The sequence below is a fragment of the Bombus fervidus genome, chromosome 3, assembly GCF_041682495.2.
Source record: "Bombus fervidus isolate BK054 chromosome 3, iyBomFerv1, whole genome shotgun sequence".
Taxonomy (NCBI): Eukaryota; Metazoa; Arthropoda; class Insecta; order Hymenoptera; family Apidae; genus Bombus; species Bombus fervidus.
In genome coordinates, this window is record NC_091519.1 from 16,775,174 (window position 1) to 16,796,633 (window position 21,460).

The following is a 21,460-nucleotide window of genomic DNA, read 5'->3' on the forward strand; positions in this document are numbered from 1 at the left end:
ATAGGTGCTTCGAGAACGACGAACGTCTTGAACATTTCTCAAATGTTTCTCGAATACTCGAGTACACAGATGTTGACAAATAACTCAAGTAACTCTAATAGTAGTACTTGAATGTTTTTAAGAAACTTTTTACGAATATTATTACGCGCGTCAGTCGAAACGTTTTGAAGTTTCGTTAGAATTGTAACGAGACACGATTATCGTACGATATGATATGATTATATCGATGCAATTTGCAATACCGAGAATGTACATAAAATATACAGGATATTTAACGCAAATATTTCAAACATTATCAATATAATGATGATAGTCGTGTCTCGTTACGGTACTCATGCAAAAAGTTTCGTTTAACGTGCGTAACATATTTATAAAAATATTCTATAAGCGTTCGAATACCTTTGCCTCTTATTGGAAGCATGTTTTTGTCGTTTTCAATGTTAACGATGGGGTTTTTAATGCTTGAATTTCGTCCGTCACGGATTTAAGGATGCTGCATTGAAACTTGAAAGCGAGTTAAAGTTCCTTGCATGCCTATAATTAGATACGGAGCAAAACCTGACGATCTTTAGTCACGAAGAAAACCAATTAACCTACAATCATCTGCTCTATCTGCGCATTGTGTTCTCAACGTGTGTACCGGCCAAGTTTCTTTCATTTAAAAATCTTCTCACACTACCTTTCTTTTTACCATAATTTATGTTGAATTTTAAAAACTACGAGGGAATAAAATATTCTTTCACCGATTTCCTTTAACCTGATATCTCGCTGTTGCATAACAGGTTACTGCGAGCTATCCTTGCACCTAGCGGCCCAGAAACGGGCTTCTTAAATTTCAAAACACCACGTAACCAGGAAATTAGGTTTTCAGGGCCAGGGCTAACGTAAGTCGATATAGTTAGGTTCGGGTTTATTCGTGAGGGGGTCGCGAATGCCGATATACGGCTGGAACAGGTGTTCTCGTGTCGGTTCCCTCGGTAAATAGCATCGACTAGTTTCTTCATGTTCCACGTCGAGCCTGCATTTTTGGTTTGTTCATCGTCAGAAACTTAATATTTCTGTTCGTTGAGTTTTTGCTCCTTCGTTATGCATCAGCGATCTTAATAATAATGTTTCGTTGTTGCGCGAAGGATTGTTTTTCGAGTGAAACTGACGTTGGAACATGATGTCGTAAGATCAACAATTGGACGAACGTAATCCAGGAAATCGTTAAAAAAGCACAAAAGGGGTTGTGTTTGTTTGACCACGAGTCATCGTGAGAACGAATCGTGGTCGAGTCCTACTGCGGTTCATCTTACGAGAAATGATAGAATTCTGTGGGATATAATTTTTCATAAATACTTTCTTAGATGGAAATTAATGTGTTGACAGATTTGAATTAATTGGTTTCCGTTTCAGCCAAGATGAAACATCTTTGGCCGTTGGTGGCGTGGATACTTCTATTCCTATGTCCAGTAAGTAGAACCAACGATTTTATTTCGTTGAAAGTATTTCTAATTAAGAGCATTATTTTCCTTGGAATTTTAATTAATCTGTTATTTTCTTATCTTTAATGGTTACACGTGCGAGCGTTTAACACGTTCTACATTGTTTTTGCGCGATTGTGTGTATCAGCGGCGGCGCATGAAAGAAAGTGTGTAGATTAAGATTTTTGAAGCGTAAAATACGCGTAAAATTCATAGATGCAACTAGAAAAGTGATTTCAAATGTTCGACCGTACGCAAGGCAATATTTTAAACAGCATCTGTAACATCTTCTAGGCCGAATCTCTTAGAGGACTCGGCCACGGACTAAGGAGAGAAGTGTTCTTCCTGAACCTCGAAGACGGCTACTTCGGCTGTCAAGTAAACGAGTCGACGGACATCCTACAGCTACTGGAACTCTCCAAACTGTGCGACAACAACGTCGATTGTTACCAAGGGACGGACGAGCAACGCGAGAGATTGAAATGCTCAGGTAACGTGTTGTAAAGTATCTTTTCTACATCCAAGGAAAACAACGCGGAAAAATAGTTGTCTGACCAGATCTTAACAGGAAAAGAAAGGCTTTACCTGTTCCACGACGCGATCGCGCTACCGTTACAATCTTCGCTGTTCCTTTACGTCATTCTGTTGTTCTCGGCACCGATTACGCTAGCAAAGCGATCCTCGCGTGAAACCGCAAACATACTTACGCCTCGCGCGTAACGCCGCCTCGTCATAGCAATTACGAGGAGTCGCGAACTTGTCATCACGTTTCTCCTTCATCGAGCCTGTCTTCCGCCGTCGATTAATCGGCGACGTTCATTTTTATTATTGTTATTCCGCTGGCGTTTGCACGCACGTTAAACGCAGGCGTTTTGCCTCGACGATCACGAACGGATGGATGATGAACGCGTTACGTAAGGGAAACGAATTACTCATCGTAATCGACATGATTTTTATCCGATGCTGTTTTCTCATAGGATGACTAAGGGATTGTATACCCACGATAAATCGGTAATTGATTTACACCTTTCTGTTTGAGATAGACGATTGTACCAAGGAGGACGGCACCAGGTGTCTGAATGGCGTCTGCTTGGACTCCGTGTGCCATTGCAACGACGGTTTTGGTGGTTGCAATTGTCAGGTGCCAGGTAAAAACTCTTGAAACTAATCTTTCACTCGTAAATAATCTAATCAAGTAATTCCTCTAACTTCTCAGAAGGCTCAAATCGTTTGGTCAGATTTTAGAAACGTTATTCTGTATTAAAGTACGTTGGAAAATTAGAAATTAAAAAATAGAATAGCTCTCGAAGAACAGTTCATTAATTGGAAATATTTTGAAATTGGAATTGAATTTGAAAGCTACCGAGTATTTGAAAAGTAAATAAATCAGTCGATTTGAATAAATGAGAAAAAGACCGAAGTATCTACTTTCGATAGTTTAGCACCTTTACTAAGTTTCTCGATACGTATTGGTCATATTTTATGCAAATGTAAACACATGTTGCAGACGATAACGAGTGCAAATACCGTCCCTGTGATATATTCGCGCATTGCACGAATACTCTTGGTAGTTTCCAATGTTCCTGTTTCCCTGGCTATCAAGGCGATGGTTTCCATTGCAAAGGTACGTACGCGTGTCTGATCATTCTTTCTCTCATTCTATCATTCTGCTTCATTGATTTCTTACATTATACGAGATCGTTTTATTTCTGTTTGGACGCGTGTCTGATCATTCTTTCTCTCATTCTATCATTCTGCTCCATTGATTTCTTACATTATACGAGATCGTTTTATTTTTGTTTGGACGCGTGTCTACAGATATCAACGAGTGTGATAACCCGGTACTTGCTGCGAGATGCGTGGAGAACGCCGAATGTTGCAATCTCCCGTCGCATTTCCTATGCAAATGCAAACCTGGCTACATCGGCGACGGCGAGGTGCATTGCGAGGATGTGAACGAGTGCGCGATAGCTGGAGCGTGTGGTGATAATACTGTCTGCAACAATATTCCGGGGAACTATACTTGTGCCTGTCAACCTGGGTTCACGGGAGACCCCTACGAAACTGTAAGTATTTATATATGTATACACAGGGTGTTCCAATTCTTTCCGCCTATACGTTGTCAGTATATTCTATGGGATAAGAAAAAAAAAAAAAAAAAAAAAAAAGAAAGAGAAAGATCAGAAAGAAATGTCATACGAGCGTATGCCATTGGGAGCATCGTTAAACAGATACAATAGGAAAAATAAACGATAAACGAAACGAACAGCATCGAACATTTACTGTGGAACAAGGTATGGATAGATTAGGAATATCTACGTTCCGTAGTGGTCGGAAGGTATCGTGATACTTCGACGAATATCGATATATAGAAAATATATAGGAATACGAATTAATAATAAAAAATATGGACAAGCCTGTAGGTAAAATGATATTGTACGAGCTTCACTGTGTAAGGTGTATACTTTCTTTTAACTCTTACACTGTATATGTATACGGAAAGCTTTTTGGAGGAAATAAAGATAAAATCATTGGGTGTTCGCGTATGGTGCAAGAGAATGTTAATTTTGTGCAGTGTATCGATATCAACGAATGCGATTACGCGGGTGCTTGCGGAAGGGGTGCCTTGTGCGTCAATCTTCCGGGCGCCCACAAATGCGAATGTCCCGAGGGATATAACGGCGATCCTGAAGAAGAATGCGTGGACGTCGACGAATGTCTGCGCAGTCCTTGCGGTCGTTCAGCTGAGTGCACAAACGTGCATGGCAGTTTCCGCTGCTCTTGCCCGGAAGGAATGAGCGGCGATCCTTGGGTAGGCTGTCACGGTGGGTAACTCGATTTCTAATTATCCGAAACATTTTCTTACTAACTTACGAGCCCAACTGAATTTCTATCGAATACTTCAATATTACTACGTACGTATTAGTTTGTAGATTACATAGATTAGCTTATAAATCCTGATAATGGTAAGTTCCGAAAGCAACGAAGAAGATCGATATTAAATATATTAATTAAATATATTAATTGAAATAATAATCCGAGCTTCCTAATTATTCGAGATATCTTTTTATTTTTATACGAGAAATTGAACGTTTACCTAATGTTTAAATTTTACTCACCAAACGACCCTACAGAATTTTATAACGGCAAGCGAGAAAGACAAAGATAAATTGTAAAATATTATATACTCGCATATTCGTTGATCCGCGGAGACGTACGAACCTCGTTAATAGAGTTATTTTTTATAATATTAACAAAAGAAGAATCTTAACATAGATTTATTAGATAACACGATTAATAAATCATAAATAGATTAATTGAAACACGTAGTAAATAAATATTGACTAACCATCGCTAATAGATATAAACGAATGCGAGGAGGGTACACCGTGCGGCTCGGATGCTGAGTGCGTGAACACAGAGGGTAGTTTCGAGTGCAGATGTCAGACAGGCTATCAAATGGATGAAACGCATGGTTGCATCGATGTGAACGAGTGCAGCCGGTTGGATGCATGCGCGGAGAACGCAAGATGCATCAACGTACCAGGATCGTATAAGTGCATCTGCCCCCAAGGCTTCATCGGTCAAGGACTAACATTGTGCGAAAGTCAGTCATCACCTAACTCATTTTATTACAATATTAAAAAGGAGAAAAGTAACATTTTAGTCTCATTCTGTCATTAGCAATCCCCAGATATAATTTTTAATCGCCCAATCCCACAGTAACAAAATGATAAAATTAATGCTCAGCGCCTGATTAACCGTGTTGATTAACAGACGTGAACGAATGCGAGAGAAATCCTTGCGGCGAAAACGCTGAATGCAGCGACACGATCGGCAGTTTCGTATGCAGTTGCAAGGCGGACTACACTGGGGATCCGTTTAAGGGATGCAGCGGTTAGCAACTGAGATTATAGTTTTTCCATGAATTAATTACACTAATTGCTTGTTAAATTTGAGATCTTAAAACGGTACAACGCAACAAGATATTGTTTTATTTTCTTCAGCGTTAATTCTTCTCTTCTATCCGTTGAACTTCGAGATTGTTTCTCTGTTTCTCAGATATCGACGAATGCACAGCATTAGAGAACCCTTGTGGAAGGTATGCGATTTGCAAGAACACGGATCCTGGTTACAATTGCGTCTGTCCACCGGGATATAGTGCCAATCCCAATCCGACAATCGCTTGTGAACAGGTAATTACGTTAATTTTTTGCTACTTTATTATGTTTTTTTCTTAGCAAATTTTTCTGAGATTGGAAAATGTTCATTATTTTTAACCATTTTTTTCCCACTAAAATTTCATGGAATCGCATGATCTTTATTATGTTTAACTACTATTCATCCATTGTGAAATTACAAAATGTTCAGACCGACGTGACAACGCTTTGCAAATCAAACTTCGACTGCGTGAACAACGCCGAGTGTATCGAAGGTCAGTGCTTCTGCAAGGACGGGTTCAAGGCTATTGGAGCCGAATGCGTGGACGTTGACGAATGTCTTTCGAACCCTTGTGGACCTGCATCGATTTGCAGCAACACTAGGGGCAGTTATCACTGCGAATGCGAATCTGGCTTCGTTGGAACTCCGCCACATATACCTTGTAAAGGTAAATAAATTTCGAATAATCGTGATGAAAGAATAATGTTAATTACAGAGAAACATCTATAAATATGATTTTACGTTTTATAGCACCGTGTGACGAAGTAACTTGTGGAGATCATGCGTACTGCAAGGCAGATGGCCACGAAGCTTATTGTATCTGCGAGGATGGCTGGACTTTTAATCCGAATGACATTGCAGCTGGATGCGTTGGTAAGTGTTTTGAAATGTTGTTAAAAAAATGATTAATATTTTAGCATTTTGATGGATAATCAATAATATTTGAATTCTCTTTAAATTAGATATAAACGAATGTGACGCGATAAATGGTCCTTCGGGACGTTGCGGTAAAAATGCCATCTGTACCAATACTCTGGGTGGATTTAGTTGCCAATGCAAACCTGGATTTTCTGGAAATGCCTTCAAACAATGCATGGGTATACTATAAAATTGGATACTTTCGAAAATTCGAGACAATAAAAATTTACTATATCTATGTCATTATCCTATATTATTAAGATGTCTATATTAGCACTGATGTTTTATTTTCGATTTAAAATAGACGTAGACGAATGTGGCAGACCAGATGCTTGTGGCCACGGGGCTACATGCACCAACACCGAGGGTTCTTATTCCTGCACCTGTCCAGAAGGGACCATTCCCGATCCCGATCCTTACATCAAGTGTGTGGGCATAGTTACCTGCGAAGTCGATGGTGATTGCCCCGGAAACGCCATTTGTGATCCACAGAAACGTTGTCTGTGCCCGGAACCCAACGTTGGAAACGACTGTCGACGTGAGTGCATTTTCTAGTCGAAACATCGAATCATAAACAACAATTTAAGTTCAAAACTAATATTCTAGTTATCAAAACAGACCTGACATCAGGAAACTGTATAGGATATTTTACGCTATCTTATTTTACGGAATCTTTTCCTACACTTTTCACAAAGATTTCTAATATTTTTCGAACAACTGTTTTTATAAAATCAGATCCGTGCGAAGACTTATCCTGCGGACCAAACGCCCACTGTATGCTGTCAAACGACGTGGCCACGTGTTTGTGTCGCAGTGGTTACACAGGAAAGCCAGGAGTGAAGGGCGGTTGCAGAGACATTGACGAATGCGCCATTAATCCGTGTCCTCAAGGAGCGATCTGTAATAACGAGCCAGGATCCTTTTCCTGTCAATGTCCCAGTGGCACCACGGGTGATCCTTACAGCGGTGGTTGTCAAGAATCGAAAGCTCCGCATGTATGCGGACCAAGTACTCCGTGTCCAGCTGGAGAACAGTGCATCAAGGATGAATTCGTGGGGAGCAGCGTTTGTATTTGTCAGAGAGGATATACTAGGGATCACGAATCTGGTAAATGTAGAGACATTAACGAATGTATGGAACTCAGAGATAAACCTGCCTGCGGTGTTAACGCCATTTGTAAGAATTTACCTGGGAGCTACGAGTGCCAGTGTCCGTCTGGATTTAATGGAAATCCGTTCTCCCTTTGCGAAGGTAACGAACTTTTGTTTTTAACATTTGGAAGATTTATTAACGCTAGAAAGAAGATCAGCTTACAATGTGTATTTAAATACACTACAGATCGCAGATGTATTTCAAATTGTCACGATTCGAAATAATTCAATCCTGCGTTAGAAGAATATGAAATCCATATGAAACCATTTGACAATAATTACAGAATGCAACAGTATCGAGTGTCAATGCCAGCCTCCGTATAAGATCGTCAATGGGAAATGTATGTTGGCCGGATGTTCCAAGGGAGAAAAATGTCCCAGTGGTGCAGAATGCATCACCATTGCTGGAGGAGTCAGCTACTGCGCTTGTCCCAAGGGTTACACTACCAAGGCTGACGGTTCTTGCGAAGGTTTATATCAAAATCTTCATTCTTTTTCGATCAATCAACTTCATTTACATTATCAACATAACCGAAACGAACGATGCAATAACATTCACTTACAGATATAAACGAGTGTATCGTTGGACACCAAGTATGTGGCTACGGAGCAGAGTGCGTAAACCTGCCAGGATCTCATCAGTGCGTTTGTCCACACGGTTATGGCGGAGACCCATACAACGGTCTGTGTTCTCCGGCTCAGAAAAGATGCACAAGCGACAACGAGTGTAAAGCCAACGAGAAATGCGTGCAGCCTGGTGAATGTGTTTGTCCACCGCCATTTTACACGGATCCTCTCGATGGAAATCTTTGCAAGAGTAAGCGTCTCCGTATAAAACACTATGCTCAATATCTCATTCGAGAAATTCGCGAGAATCATTTTAAATCGTTGTTCATACGCTTTTCATATATTTCTTAAATACATCTCTATCTAGACATGTTCTCCTTTTAATTTCCAGATCCTTGTGACCGGTTCCCATGCGGTATAAACGCAAAGTGTACACCGAGCGATCCACCGAGGTGTATGTGCGAGGCTGGTTACGAAGGTGATCCTCAACACGGTTGTGTGGACGTGAACGAGTGTGCTAATAATCCCTGTGGTCACGGTGCCTACTGTATTAACACCAAGGGCGATCACATTTGCGAGTGTCCAAAGGGAACAGTGGGCGATCCTTACGGCGGTGGTTGTACTAGAGTCGCTGTGACTAAGAACGAATGTTCTTCTAACGACGATTGCGACAATATCTTCGCTTGTGTCAATGGAAGATGCGTGAACCCTTGTGACAATATACCTTGTGGGCCAAACGCATACTGCGAGCCTGATAAACACGCTGCCTGGTGTCGATGTGTAATTGGATTTGTGGAAGGCAAGAACAACGAGTGTGTTTCACGTGAGTATTATATCTTTATGTAATCTTTTAGCGCGCTATGTTCTTTAAGCGATTTCTCATACAATCGTGTTGCTTACTATCCGTAATTTGTCTTAAAGCACGATGTTTCTGATTTATTGGAACGAGATGGTTGAGTGAACCTCCAATTACTGCGCTAAATATTTTGACGCTTTCATTAGTAGTTAGTATATATAATTAACGTTAAATAATCGCGATATTTTACATGACTGTTTTAATATACGAAAAAAAGAATTGTAATAAATGGTTTTACAGAGTGCGATGGTTTCGTGTGTGGCTCTGGAGCACAGTGTATCGTGAGTTATAGTGGACCAACGTGCAAATGTATCGAAGGTTTCATGGGGAATCCGTTCCCTGGTGGTCAGTGTCAACCGGACGTTTGTTCTCCAGAAGTTCCCTGCGCAGAACCAAGCGTGTGCATAAGTGGAAGGTGTAAACGTCGATGCGAAGGCATAGTCTGCGGAGTTGGTGCATCTTGTGACCCAGCGACGAATAAATGTGTGTGCAATCCTTATTTCATTGGAAATCCGGATCTCCTCTGTATGCCACGTAAGTGTTACACGAAATGACGATCAAAGATTGATCGAGCCTCTCATCAGAGAACATATCGATTAATCCCAATTTTTGCTAAGTTTCTCAATTTGATGGATATATTTTTCGTAATTTGATAGCGATTAATCCAGCTGTCTGTGATCCTGCTTGTGGCTCTAACGCTCACTGTGAATACACGTTGCAAGAATCGAAGTGTGTGTGCAATCCTGGTACCAGTGGAAATCCGTATCATGGTTGTGGTGTGCAACAAAAATCTGATTGCTCCACTGCTCTGTGTGGCAAGGACGCACATTGTAATGCTGGTCCGAATGCTGTTGAATGCCTGTGTCCTCCTGGATACGCTGGAAATCCGTATATTCAGTGTCATGGTACGTATTATTGAAGCAAAGTCACACTGCCTTTCCTTAAATTTTGACAGAAAGTTCAAGAATTTTATAGTAACTAAAAAAAATATCAATCCACTTTTAAATCGTTTATACCCATTTGTAAAAGCTTTTAAAGAAAATTCGAAGATAATACGATAATGGAGGGAAATTTTATTAATTGCTTCAGATATCAACGAGTGTAATGGAAACGCTTGCGGAAGCAACGCAGTATGCATCAACACTATCGGCAGCTACGACTGTCGCTGTAAAGAAAGTTACTTCGGCAATCCCTTCATCGGTTGCCAACAGGTCCAGGTCGGTCCTTGCACCGATCCATCAACATGCACCTGCAGTGACTCGGTACCTTGTCCATTCGACTACAGCTGCGTGTCTGGCAAATGCATAAATCGCTGCAGCGACGTAAAATGCGGACCCAGATCAGTCTGCCAGGATGGAGCTTGCGTGTGTCCACCTGGTTACAGTGGCGACCCTAACGACCTGATCAAAGGTTGTTATCTTCACGGTCACTGCTCCAACGATCTCGATTGTGAACCTCAACAGATCTGCTTCCAAGTTGGGAAAGGTGTTAGAAAATGCGTAGACGCGTGCAGCAAGTTACAGTGTGGTCCAAACGCATTGTGTATCACCCAGAATCACGCGTCTTCGTGTCTCTGCGTCGATGGATACAAGGGAAATCCTAGCAATCTCGTAGAAGGCTGTAAACCATTTAAATCAGTGATAACACCAAAATGTGAACACGATTCAGATTGTACTGAAGGTTCTTTCTGTATTCTTCTGGACGGTGGTGTCCGCGAATGTGTAAATCCATGTAGCAAAGTAGTCTGTGGTGCTCACCAGAAGTGCGAGCCTGATATAATCCCTGGTCATGCTACCTGCAAGTGTCAAGATGGCTACGAATGGAATCCGATACTATCCTCCTGCGAAAAGCCATCTGTCCCTGATTGTATCTCCGATGACGATTGTCACACCACAGAAGCTTGTAGGCCAGATGCTCTTGGTGTATTAAAGTGTGTCTCTGTTTGTAAAAGTTTCACCTGTGCGATTAACTCCCAGTGCATGGCGGAGAGACATCGAGGTCGCTGTGAGTGTTTGCCCGGTTTTATCGGCAATCCAAACGATCGTCAAGGATGTCAAACACCTAGGAAAGACCAGTGTTCCACCGACAGCGAGTGTCCAGAAGATCAAACCTGTAGGAGCACCAAAGAAGGTCTTCTGACCTGTCAACCAGTCTGCAATTTCGTTTCGTGCGGTCCAAATGCTTTGTGTGTGGTGCATAATCACGTAGCTAATTGTGAATGTCCACCTGGCCTCTACGCTGGTGATCCCAACGACGTTGTAAAAGGATGTCGAGCTGTTCCATGCGTGTATAACATCGACTGTCCACCCACTCAGCTTTGCAATAGATTGACGCACACTTGTTACGATGCTTGTGATGAAAATGCTTGCGGTGTGAACGCTGTTTGCATCGCGGATGATCATAGGGCAATTTGTCAGTGTCCTCCAGGGCTGAAGCCTAATCCTGTTCCTGACGTCGAGTGCGTTCCTCTTGAAGCTTGTCATCCGAATCCTTGCCATGAAACAGCTCTCTGTGTACCTGGACCATCCAGCAATCCTGTTTGTCAGTGTCCACCGAATTTTGTCGGGGATCCTTACGTGAAAGGTTGTCAACCGGAAGGATATTGCGCCAGTGTCAAGGATTGTCCTGTGCATTCCATTTGTCACAATCATCGATGCGCCAATCCTTGTGAAAACGCCTGTGGACTGAATTCTATTTGCGATATTATCAATGGTCAACCCACTTGCAAGTGTATTCATAAGTTCATTCCATCTTCGAAGGGCCCGCAGGATGGTTGCGTCCGCGCCACGAATTATTGCAACGTCGACGCTGATTGCGTGGAGAGCATCTGCCTTGAAGGACAGTGTATAGGTAAGATTTGTCTTTTCGATCAATTAATGCCAAAATTATCGATTTGTAGCATCGCGTGTACTACTGTTCGGCAATATGAACCCTTTTTCAATGGAAATTAGAATTTAGATCAGCAAGGAAAAAATTGCTGGAAAAGATAAGAAATTCGTAATTTTTACAAGTTTTCTGGTAGTTCTAGTATTAAATACGAATTTACTGTGTAAAATGTGATTGGTTTTATTAAGAAAGATGTTGGTTGTTGTAGCTGTTTGTCGAGCGATTACCGACTGCTCTGCTGGTGAAAAGTGTGTGGATAGCAAGTGTATGGTACCTTGTGTTACTCATACACAGTGCCAGACTGATCAGGCTTGCGTTAACGGAATGTGCATTCTGGGATGTCGAAGCAATAAGAACTGTCCTTCGACGGAATCCTGTATCGACAACAAGTGTCAAGGTATCGAAACGTGAGAAATTAATATAACGAACCAATCAATAACGAATCATTTTCCAATATTTTGTTCAGATCCATGCAAGAGAAAGGACGTTTGCGGTCCAAACGCGATCTGCAGCTGCACAAATCACGCTACCACCTGCACCTGTCCCCTTGGATTCCACGGAAATCCCACACCCCAGCAAGGTTGCGTTAGAGTGCCGAATATTTGCGAAGGTCCTCAAGACTGCCCCAGTCAACATCTGTGTGTCTCTGGATTCTGTCAATGTCAATGCAGCGAACAGGACAACTGTGCCGAAGGAGAACGTTGCAAGAACGGAATATGCATGAAAGTGTGCTACGGCGACAGTAATTGTTTGCCAGGTGAATTGTGCATCGATGGAGTTTGCGAAGTAGGTTGCACCTCTGACGTTGGTTGCAACGATAACGAGGTGTGCATCAACAACAAATGCAAGTAAGTATCGAATGTAATATGGCTATTTTGGGAAGATAATGGCAGTAGTGCAAAATTGGATCAATTTGTATAATATTTTTATGAACTCAAATCGTTTAACACGTACATAATCGTTTATACTTGTTCTGAAATACTTTCTATCATTCTTATTTATGATTATTCTTAACCATTTCGTAAAATTCCTGTCAACAATTATAAATTTTCTTTCCTAGATGCAGCCACGGATTCATTGCTGGACCAGAACACTGCCTGGACATCAACGAGTGTGACGATCAACCGTGTCACTCGAGCGCAGAGTGCGTCAATCTTCATGGATCTTATCGCTGCGTATGTCCACAAGGCACAGCTGGTGATCCTGTGGGAACAGGTTGTGTAATTCCTCACCAGTGCACCGTACACGCAGATTGTGCCGATTCACAGGCTTGCGTCCAACATAATTGCACCGATCCTTGCTCTCTGGTTGACTGCGGTCTCAACACTATTTGCTCCGTTTTGGATCACACGGCTGCCTGTCAATGTCAGCCTGGTTACATTGGGGACTCTTCAGGGTGCTTCAAAGTGGAATGTCTTTCTAACAACGATTGCTCTATAGACAAATACTGCAATCAGGATACTAACAAATGCAGCAGTAAGTAGCGACATACGAGTAATTTTACAAATGGAGTATGTCAATCATTGAGTTGTTTGGTAATCGCAGTTCTTTTCCCATACATCAAACATAAAGTGATAGTTTCTCTCTCATACTTATCGACAATTCATTTATTCAGGTCCTTGTAATCAAGTGGACTGTGGATACGGCAACTGCATAGCGTCCGATCATTCTGGAATATGCAAATGTTATCCAGGTTTCGAGCTAGCGGGTGACATTTGCGTAGACATTGACGAATGTTTGAAGAATCCTTGTCACTCCTCCGCGGTGTAAGTCACCTCACCATTTTAAATATTCTTTGTTTCAGATTTCAATCGAGTTTGCGATAAAAATATTACAATATTTTTTATAGTTGTCAAAACACGGAAGGCTCTTACGCTTGCATCTGTCCTCATGGTTTGGTCGGAGATCCTTTCAAATCTGGTTGCAAACAACCGGGAGACTGCTTCACGGACCTCGATTGTCCAAATACTGCTGCTTGCATTGATAATAGATGCACCAATCCTTGCGACGTATCACCGGATGGTCATTCGTGCGGAAGAAATGCCGAATGTTTCGTTCATGATCACGTTCCACTTTGCAGATGTCCTGATCAGACCACTGGCAATCCGACAGTAAGTATAAGTTACGAATAGAAAAAATAATTTGATTTAGAGTTGACTTTTGTTAGTTCGCTTAAATTATTGGAACACGTAGTTGTTCTTTCATTGATCACTCGTTCGAAGAAAATTTCCTTTGTTAATTGTGTTCGTTTGTTGCTGTTTCTGAATTTTAGACGGAATGTATTCACTTAGAATGCAACTATCACAGCGACTGCAGTCCTTCCGACGCGTGTTTCAACCACAAGTGCGTCGATCCTTGTTCTCTTTCAAACGTATGTGGACAAGGAGCAGATTGTTCTTCTTTAAATCACAGTGCAGTGTGCACGTGTCAACCTGGCGGTACTGGCGATCCTAATTTAGGTTGTACACCTGTTCAATATTGTAAATCGGACTCCCAATGTGCTACTGGTTCAGCTTGCAATGGAGGAATATGCACTGGTAAATGAAAGAACATATTCTAAGAAGATTTAATCTAACGTATCGAATTCTTGAAAATTCTCTAAATTTCATATTCTTACAGCCCTTTGTGGAAGCACGAGGGATTGTATCGGCGATCAGCTTTGCATCAATGGTCTCTGTCAGCCCACCTGCAAGAGCAACTCCAGTTGCCCCGAGTACCAATACTGTCACAACAACATCTGCGTGCAAGAATTACGTTGCATATCCGACGATGACTGTTCTTACGACGAAAGATGCATCAAGAACAACATTGGACAAGCAGAATGTCAGAAAGCTTGCGATCTGCTCCTCTGTGGACGCAACGCCGAGTGCAAAGCGGATAATCACGTTGCAGTTTGCTCCTGCAAGCCTGGATTCTTTGGAAATTCGAAAGACGACAAGATTGGATGCCAATCTATCGAATGTGAGATCAACGACGACTGCAGCGGAGAGAAGATTTGTGACGCGCACAAGTGCAGGATCGCTTGTTTAGCTCACAATCCTTGCGGCGTCAATGCTATTTGCACAGCGGAGAAACACGTTCAAGTAATTAATTAATCACTCGATCATGCGTCACGTTCGAAATTTTACAAGAGACAATTGTGTTCTACATGTTGTTTATCGTTTTTCAGATTTGTACGTGTCAACCGGGTTACACTGGAGAACCAACTCATGGATGTCAATTGATCGATTATTGTTCGAATCAACCTTGCGCACCTGGTGCTGTGTGTGAAAATTCCAGAGGGTCTTATAGGTGTCACTGTCAACAGGGAATGGTTGGAGATGCTTATAATAGCGGTTGTCAACCACCGGTAGAATGTCTGCAGGACGGAGATTGCCCACTGACTGCAAAATGTATAAACGTCAACAACGTACCCAAATGTTTCGGTAGGTTTATGAATCTTAAACATTGAAAAGGATCTTTCTTGATAATTATCTCCTAATATCAAAGATAGAGATTAAAAATCAATTTAAAAATCAATGATTAGCCGGTAATTCTAACTTTTTGTCCGATGTTGCAGATGTCTGTTCACGTACACAGTGTGGACCAAACGCAGACTGTGTGGCCTCTAATCACGCAGGAGCCTGTCAGTGCCGGTCCGATTACGAGGGTGATCCGAACAATCTAAGTATAGGCTGTCGACCTAAACCGGTTGTTTGCACGTCAGCCGTGGACTGTTCGCCTAATACCTACTGTTACGAGGGGATCTGTAGACGTGAGTATCGTCTAACGAGCCAGAGCAGTTCGTTCGCTTCTTTATTCTATGCTATACGATGGATTAAGTGCAACGTGATCTGGAATTCTTGCAGCGTCCTGCCAATCGGACGAAGAATGCAACCTGTCGGATGTGTGTCTCAATGGACAATGCTTGGATCCTTGCAACGTGAAGGCCGCGTGCGGAATAAACGCGGAATGCAACGTGAGGAGTCACATTAAACAATGCAGCTGTCCACCTGGGTTCACCGGTAACTCTGAAGTGGAATGTGTCAGATGTAAGTGAGAAATTTTGTTCTGAAGATATTTTAAAACAAGGATCTTCGGAGGGAAAACGTTGTGAGTGATACAATCTTATAATATTCACCCTTTCCAGTACCCGTGTCCTGCAGAGACACGAACGACTGTAACAATGGCAACACTTGTCGCGACAACGTGTGTCTTCCAATCTGCACTAGCGACAACGAGTGCGCCTTCAACGAAAAATGCGTCCAAGGAAATTGCCTTCTCACCTGCAGACTCGACAACGACTGTTTCTTGGGTCACATCTGTCTACACAACATGTGTGCGTTTGGTTGTCGCGCGGACGAGGATTGCAACGCGAACGAAGCTTGCATCACGAACAAATGTATCAATCCTTGCGAAGCCACTCCTTGTGGGCCAAATGCTAAATGCACAGTATTTAATCAACGGGCCACCTGTTCGTGTCCAGCAGGCTTCATGCCGAATCCAACTGCAAAAGTGGCTTGTTTAAGATCGCCTGGACCCGTTTGTCAAACGAACAGGGACTGTGCGACAGGAACAGCTTGCATTGGAGGACTGTGCACTCCTGTCTGTTCTACAGACTTAAATTGTTTGAGTAACGAACGTTGTGACCCTTCGGGAATCTGTAAATCGTTGTGCAGAAGAGACGAAGATTGTAGAAGCGGAGAGATTTGCGAGGGATTGGTTTGTGTCATTGGATGTCGCGCTGACGTGGAGTGCCAGGAGAATTTCGCTTGTTTAAACAACCAGTGTCAAGGTAAGAAGCTTCGATAGTGGAGCTTATTTTTTTCCCCAGTCGTATCCATACTATGTATATAAATATTAAAATATTGAAATCGTACGTAAAAGAAAGAGTTTTGAAGTTCACGATATTAAATAAAATACTTGCAAAGTTAAAGATATTTATAAAAGGGAAGCTTTAGGAAGTACCTGCGTTACATAATAAACCTACGAACATAGCCAGAGAATTTACTATAATAATTAATTATTCTAACATCAATAATTATAGAAAAATTCTACTAATTAAAACCATAGAAACGGCGTTAACACGATTGAGTCAGACTGTAAACGTAGTTTCATCTGTATCTTATAGATCCTTGCACTCTTCCTGATGTTTGCGGAGTGAACGCCAAGTGTACGGTCGTAAATCATCAGAAACATTGTTCCTGTCCGACACCATTAGTCGGTGATCCTCTAATTGGTTGCAAACAGGCGTTCCTGCCTTGTGGCAACGAAGATGAATGCGCTACTGGCCAGATTTGTTACGGAAGATCTTGTTACGCTACGTGCAGAAGGTAAGCCGATTAAGCATTTAAGCGACGTGATTGTTTCTTGCCTTTTTTTGCAAGTTGATTTACTATGTTATTTGAAATTATCTTGCAGCGACGCTAATTGTCTAAGCGACGAACGTTGCGACGGAGGAATTTGCAAAGCCATTTGCAACAGCGACGATCATTGCGTGGCTAATCAGATCTGTCAAAATAGGCTGTGTGACATCGGATGTCGCAGCGATAATACCTGTCCCAACGACGAGTCCTGCGTGAACAATAAGTGTAAAAGTAAGTAGAATGCAATTAAAACGTAACGATACTCATCTAACGCTTTTAATCTTGGTTATTAATCTTGGTTGTCTTTTATTTTTGTATAGATCCTTGTGAGGGTGGCAAGGCTTGCGGAGAATGTGCCGGTTGCCGCGTTGTAAATCACGTGGCACAATGCAGTTGCCCAGCTAATTATTATGGAAACGCTTTGATCAGTTGCGCGAAATCTATGATTCCCTGCGATGGCACTTGCGAGTGCGATGAAATTGGTTTTTGCACGAAGAGCTGCTATAGTCAGGATCAATGTTCTTGCGGGGAAGTTTGTCACTCTGAAAAGTGTCGCATCAAGTGTGATGTTAACAACTATTGTCCAAAGGTACCGCTTTTAAAAAATTTCAGATCCTCTATTCTTAATTATAGTATTCTCTTATTGAATATCTTACGAATTAATTCGATGCTCTTTGCCCATAATCTCATAAAATCTTGAACACGAATATAAATGAATCCCAAAGAAACAGATCATTTGCATCAAAATTCTATTACTAAATCAATTATCAATTAAGTCGACGTTTTTTCCTCTCAATTTAGACTCTAAATATTGATTCGCGTAAAACTTCAACACAGAAATGAACGAATTCTAAAGAAAAGTATTGCTTTAATAGAAATTCTATCATCAAGTTCCTAATGTAGCTTTTATAAACCTTAAACACAATTTTAGTAAATTGTGCGCACAAAAATGAATTAATTCTTATTAACTATAAATATATTTCTTGATTTACAGGGATACGTTTGCGACCAAGGATTATGTCTTATTGGTTGCCGCACTTATTCCGACTGTCCTTCCTCCTTATCCTGCGTCAGTGGTCAGTGCGAGGATCCATGCTCAGCTAATGGATCTCCCTGTGGGACCAACGCACTGTGTCGTGTCTCGAATCACAGAGCAGTATGCTTATGCCCAGAAGGATACCAGGGAGAACCCAGTCAAGAATGTTACCAATTGGAATGTCATCACGACGACGACTGTGAGGCCAACAAACGATGCAGCGAGGATGGCGTTTGCACAAACCCTTGCTTGCAACATGGTGTTTGCGGCTTCAACGCACAATGCAGAGTAGTTAACAGGAAGGCTCAGTGCTCTTGTCCACCTGGACACTACGGAAATCCTAAGATCAACTGTAAGAAAGGTAATGGAAATTGCTCTTCTACTTTTTCTTTTTCCTTTTTCTTAGAATTAATTTTTCTAAATATAATATTTTTTACGATGCGTTTTAGGTGGAGACGAGTGCTTAAGGAGACCGTGCGGCGTGAATGCGAAGTGCAGAGAGACTCTGAATGGATTCGAGTGTACTTGCGATCCTGGATGCCACGGAGATCCTCATCAAGCTTGCATTTGCGACGGAGGAGAGCTGTGCAAGGATATGCGTTGCGGAGTGAACGCTGCATGCAGGATTTATAAGAATCAACCACAGTGCTACTGTCCATCGAATTATCCGTCCGGAGATCCGACGCAGGCGTGTAAGTATTTGTATAATAGATGGATAGTAACGATTCTTCATTATTAGTTATAAATTGTCATTGTTCGATAGTTATGATTTCTTATTACAACTTAGAGAAGTTAGCGTTTGCAATAATTATGAATGTCACTTGTACTAGTCGTCAAGCTTAAATTCTAAAAGAATTCTTTTCTTTTCATTAAAATTATTTCTAACGCACTCTATTGCAATGAAAAACAAAAGAACATTTCATTATCGATCGATCTTTTCTCTTTATTTTCTTAACTTTCATGCGTGCCTAATCTTTTATTACGAGTACAGGTAGCGCAGACAGGAGTTTAGGGGACTGTCGCACGAACGGTTGCGGTAAAGGGGCTGAATGCATACGAGACGGTGCGATATTCGTATGCAGATGTCCACCGGGTACCAGTGGATCGCCGGATATCGAGTGCACCACAGGTAAGAGACGGCCTACTAACTGTTTAACCGGGCAGATCGATTAATTTTCCATGTACAGCATTTTGTGACTAGCGAGCAATACTGACGAAACAGAGGAACATGGTCCGTAGAATAACCATGTATTATCGTCTTTAGTAGGACTTGAAGTAATACCATTAGAATGTATTAATCCAGTGAATCGTTTAACAATCGAGAGACAGATGTGATTGGACCAGTTTTTTAGACGATTCTATTATAACGTACTTATTACTATACATATTGTACAAAATACGATACAAAGATGTACGACACTGGATTTTACCCACAAAATGGTCGCGCGAGAAACATACATACCTGTACATATATATCTATACAGTTAGGCAATACTGTACATAATGTGCCGAGGAAAGGAGGAACACGTTTCACACATGTCTCACACATAACTATTCATATGTAGAATGTTTATTTCAGTATCCAATCTGTCTTGTGGAAACCGTGTTATATCAAGGAAAAAAAATGCTTTAACGAAAATATAATATAAAAAAGAAACAAAAAAAAAAAAAAAGATAACGGGATGAAAAAAAAGTAGAGACAGAGAGAGACGGCAAATATCTAAATTGCAACCGACATAGAGAAAAAAAAGGTACACATTTCACAGAGAATGAAACACCAGATGATCCGATTAATTTTTTTAGACCTAGGACTAATGATACAGATTGGGAACTGCGAAAGGGACATTCTCATATACCCATGCTTGTTATTTTTTTGCTGGATTTATCCACTGTTTTACATTATTTTCCCTCTTATTTTCTTTTGAATTCTGTGGGGGCTTGTGTTGTAAATATCGCTGCTTGCCAATTTATACGTATATATATACATATAATCGATTCGTTTCTCTGGACAACGAGAGGTATCCTGTCTCGTATTACGTCCCGGATAAAACAGTGTAAAAGTTCGGTTCTCTATTTTACTTCTTCACAAAAGCTACCCTACTTATTTCCGTATTACGAATACAAAGCATGTGGTTTATGTTATTTGTGAGAAAGTTTCTTTTCACAGTTCTTATAAATGCTTTTTTCTTTTTTTTTCCTGTCCCACCACCATCACCACCACCATCACCTACCGATTCTCCACCGTGTGACTCTACACCACGACTACTACACTACGACTCTCTCAAAAAAACCAAAAAATCCAAAAAAAAAAAAAAAAAAAAAAAATCGAACAACAATAAAAAATGAACCAATCGTGAAAATCGTGGGTTTGTCGGTGATCTAGAGCGCGAATGCACCAGCGACCTAGAGTGCCCCAATGAAAAAGCCTGCATAAACCTGCAATGCGTGGACCCGTGCGGTCTCCGCGGTGCCTGTGGGATCAACGCCCTGTGTCGTGTGGTTCTGCACAAGCCACGATGTTCCTGCCCTCAGTGTTATATCGGTATGCCTCACACGGCCTGTCATCCAGACCCCAAATGCGAAACGCTGAATCCCAGACCTACGCCGAACATCGGTTGCTCGTCCGATCGCGACTGTCCAGAGAGTCTATCCTGTCATTCTCTTACCGGAGAGTGTCGTGATCCGTGTCTAAGTTCACAATACACCTGCGAAGTAAATAAGAGATGCCAGGTGCGGAACCACAGGCCCATGTGCGTGTGCAAATACGGATTCGTCGTGAACGAGGTCGGGGAGCTGACCTGCGCCCCCGACACGTTGACATGCACGAGGGATTTCGACTGTCCGTCGAACGCCGCGTGCGTTAATGGAAAATGCCAGAATCCGTGTAACGTGAGAAAGAAAAAGCCGTGTCCGGCTGATAAAACCTGCGATGTCCTGGACCACCGTCCCGTCTGCATATGCACACAAAACTGCAATCCCTCCCTCTCCATTTGCCTGCGAGACAGTGGCTGCTCTCCAGACTTGGCGTGCCGCAACTATCGCTGCGTGGACCCATGCAGAAACTCCACCTGTCCGGCTGATGCCCCCTGTTACGTGGAGGAGCACAAGCCTATCTGCAAGTTCTGTCCCCCCGGCTTTGTGCCAGACACTAAATACGGATGCATGAAAGGTAAACACCATTTCTCACCACCTATCTCTCTCTCTACTCTATTCTCTCGCTCTTACGCTCTACAGTTCTGTATTCTGTTCCTATATTTATTCTATATCTATAGAGCTCTGTCTTCGTTCCACTT

At 41.8% G+C, this 21,460-nt stretch overlaps 1 protein-coding gene across 1 annotated transcript in view; it reads left to right on the forward strand.

Annotated features, from left to right (window-relative positions):
• The window catches only part of Dpy (fibrillin-like protein dumpy), a 114,809-nt gene that overhangs the window by 22,201 nt on the left and 71,148 nt on the right, over positions 1–21,460 (forward strand). The window contains exons 2-39 of the mRNA XM_071999735.1: positions 1,399–1,454; positions 1,761–1,956; positions 2,510–2,614; positions 2,974–3,090; positions 3,285–3,532; positions 4,042–4,291; positions 4,828–5,073; positions 5,244–5,363; positions 5,529–5,662; positions 5,838–6,075; positions 6,159–6,281; positions 6,371–6,505; positions 6,631–6,864; positions 7,062–7,577; positions 7,762–7,947; positions 8,043–8,294; positions 8,436–8,867; positions 9,141–9,434; positions 9,557–9,805; positions 9,990–11,750; positions 11,995–12,183; positions 12,253–12,634; positions 12,847–13,262; positions 13,402–13,552; positions 13,636–13,897; positions 14,059–14,323; positions 14,406–14,869; positions 14,956–15,211; positions 15,346–15,540; positions 15,635–15,817; positions 15,916–16,560; positions 16,897–17,098; positions 17,187–17,362; positions 17,452–17,720; positions 18,126–18,528; positions 18,617–18,859; positions 19,159–19,296; positions 20,551–21,336. Of these exons, the coding sequence (XP_071855836.1) occupies positions 1,399–1,454; positions 1,761–1,956; positions 2,510–2,614; positions 2,974–3,090; positions 3,285–3,532; positions 4,042–4,291; positions 4,828–5,073; positions 5,244–5,363; positions 5,529–5,662; positions 5,838–6,075; positions 6,159–6,281; positions 6,371–6,505; positions 6,631–6,864; positions 7,062–7,577; positions 7,762–7,947; positions 8,043–8,294; positions 8,436–8,867; positions 9,141–9,434; positions 9,557–9,805; positions 9,990–11,750; positions 11,995–12,183; positions 12,253–12,634; positions 12,847–13,262; positions 13,402–13,552; positions 13,636–13,897; positions 14,059–14,323; positions 14,406–14,869; positions 14,956–15,211; positions 15,346–15,540; positions 15,635–15,817; positions 15,916–16,560; positions 16,897–17,098; positions 17,187–17,362; positions 17,452–17,720; positions 18,126–18,528; positions 18,617–18,859; positions 19,159–19,296; positions 20,551–21,336 (11,517 nt within the window). The remainder of the gene's footprint in view (positions 1–1,398; positions 1,455–1,760; positions 1,957–2,509; positions 2,615–2,973; positions 3,091–3,284; positions 3,533–4,041; positions 4,292–4,827; positions 5,074–5,243; positions 5,364–5,528; positions 5,663–5,837; positions 6,076–6,158; positions 6,282–6,370; positions 6,506–6,630; positions 6,865–7,061; positions 7,578–7,761; positions 7,948–8,042; positions 8,295–8,435; positions 8,868–9,140; positions 9,435–9,556; positions 9,806–9,989; positions 11,751–11,994; positions 12,184–12,252; positions 12,635–12,846; positions 13,263–13,401; positions 13,553–13,635; positions 13,898–14,058; positions 14,324–14,405; positions 14,870–14,955; positions 15,212–15,345; positions 15,541–15,634; positions 15,818–15,915; positions 16,561–16,896; positions 17,099–17,186; positions 17,363–17,451; positions 17,721–18,125; positions 18,529–18,616; positions 18,860–19,158; positions 19,297–20,550; positions 21,337–21,460) is intronic.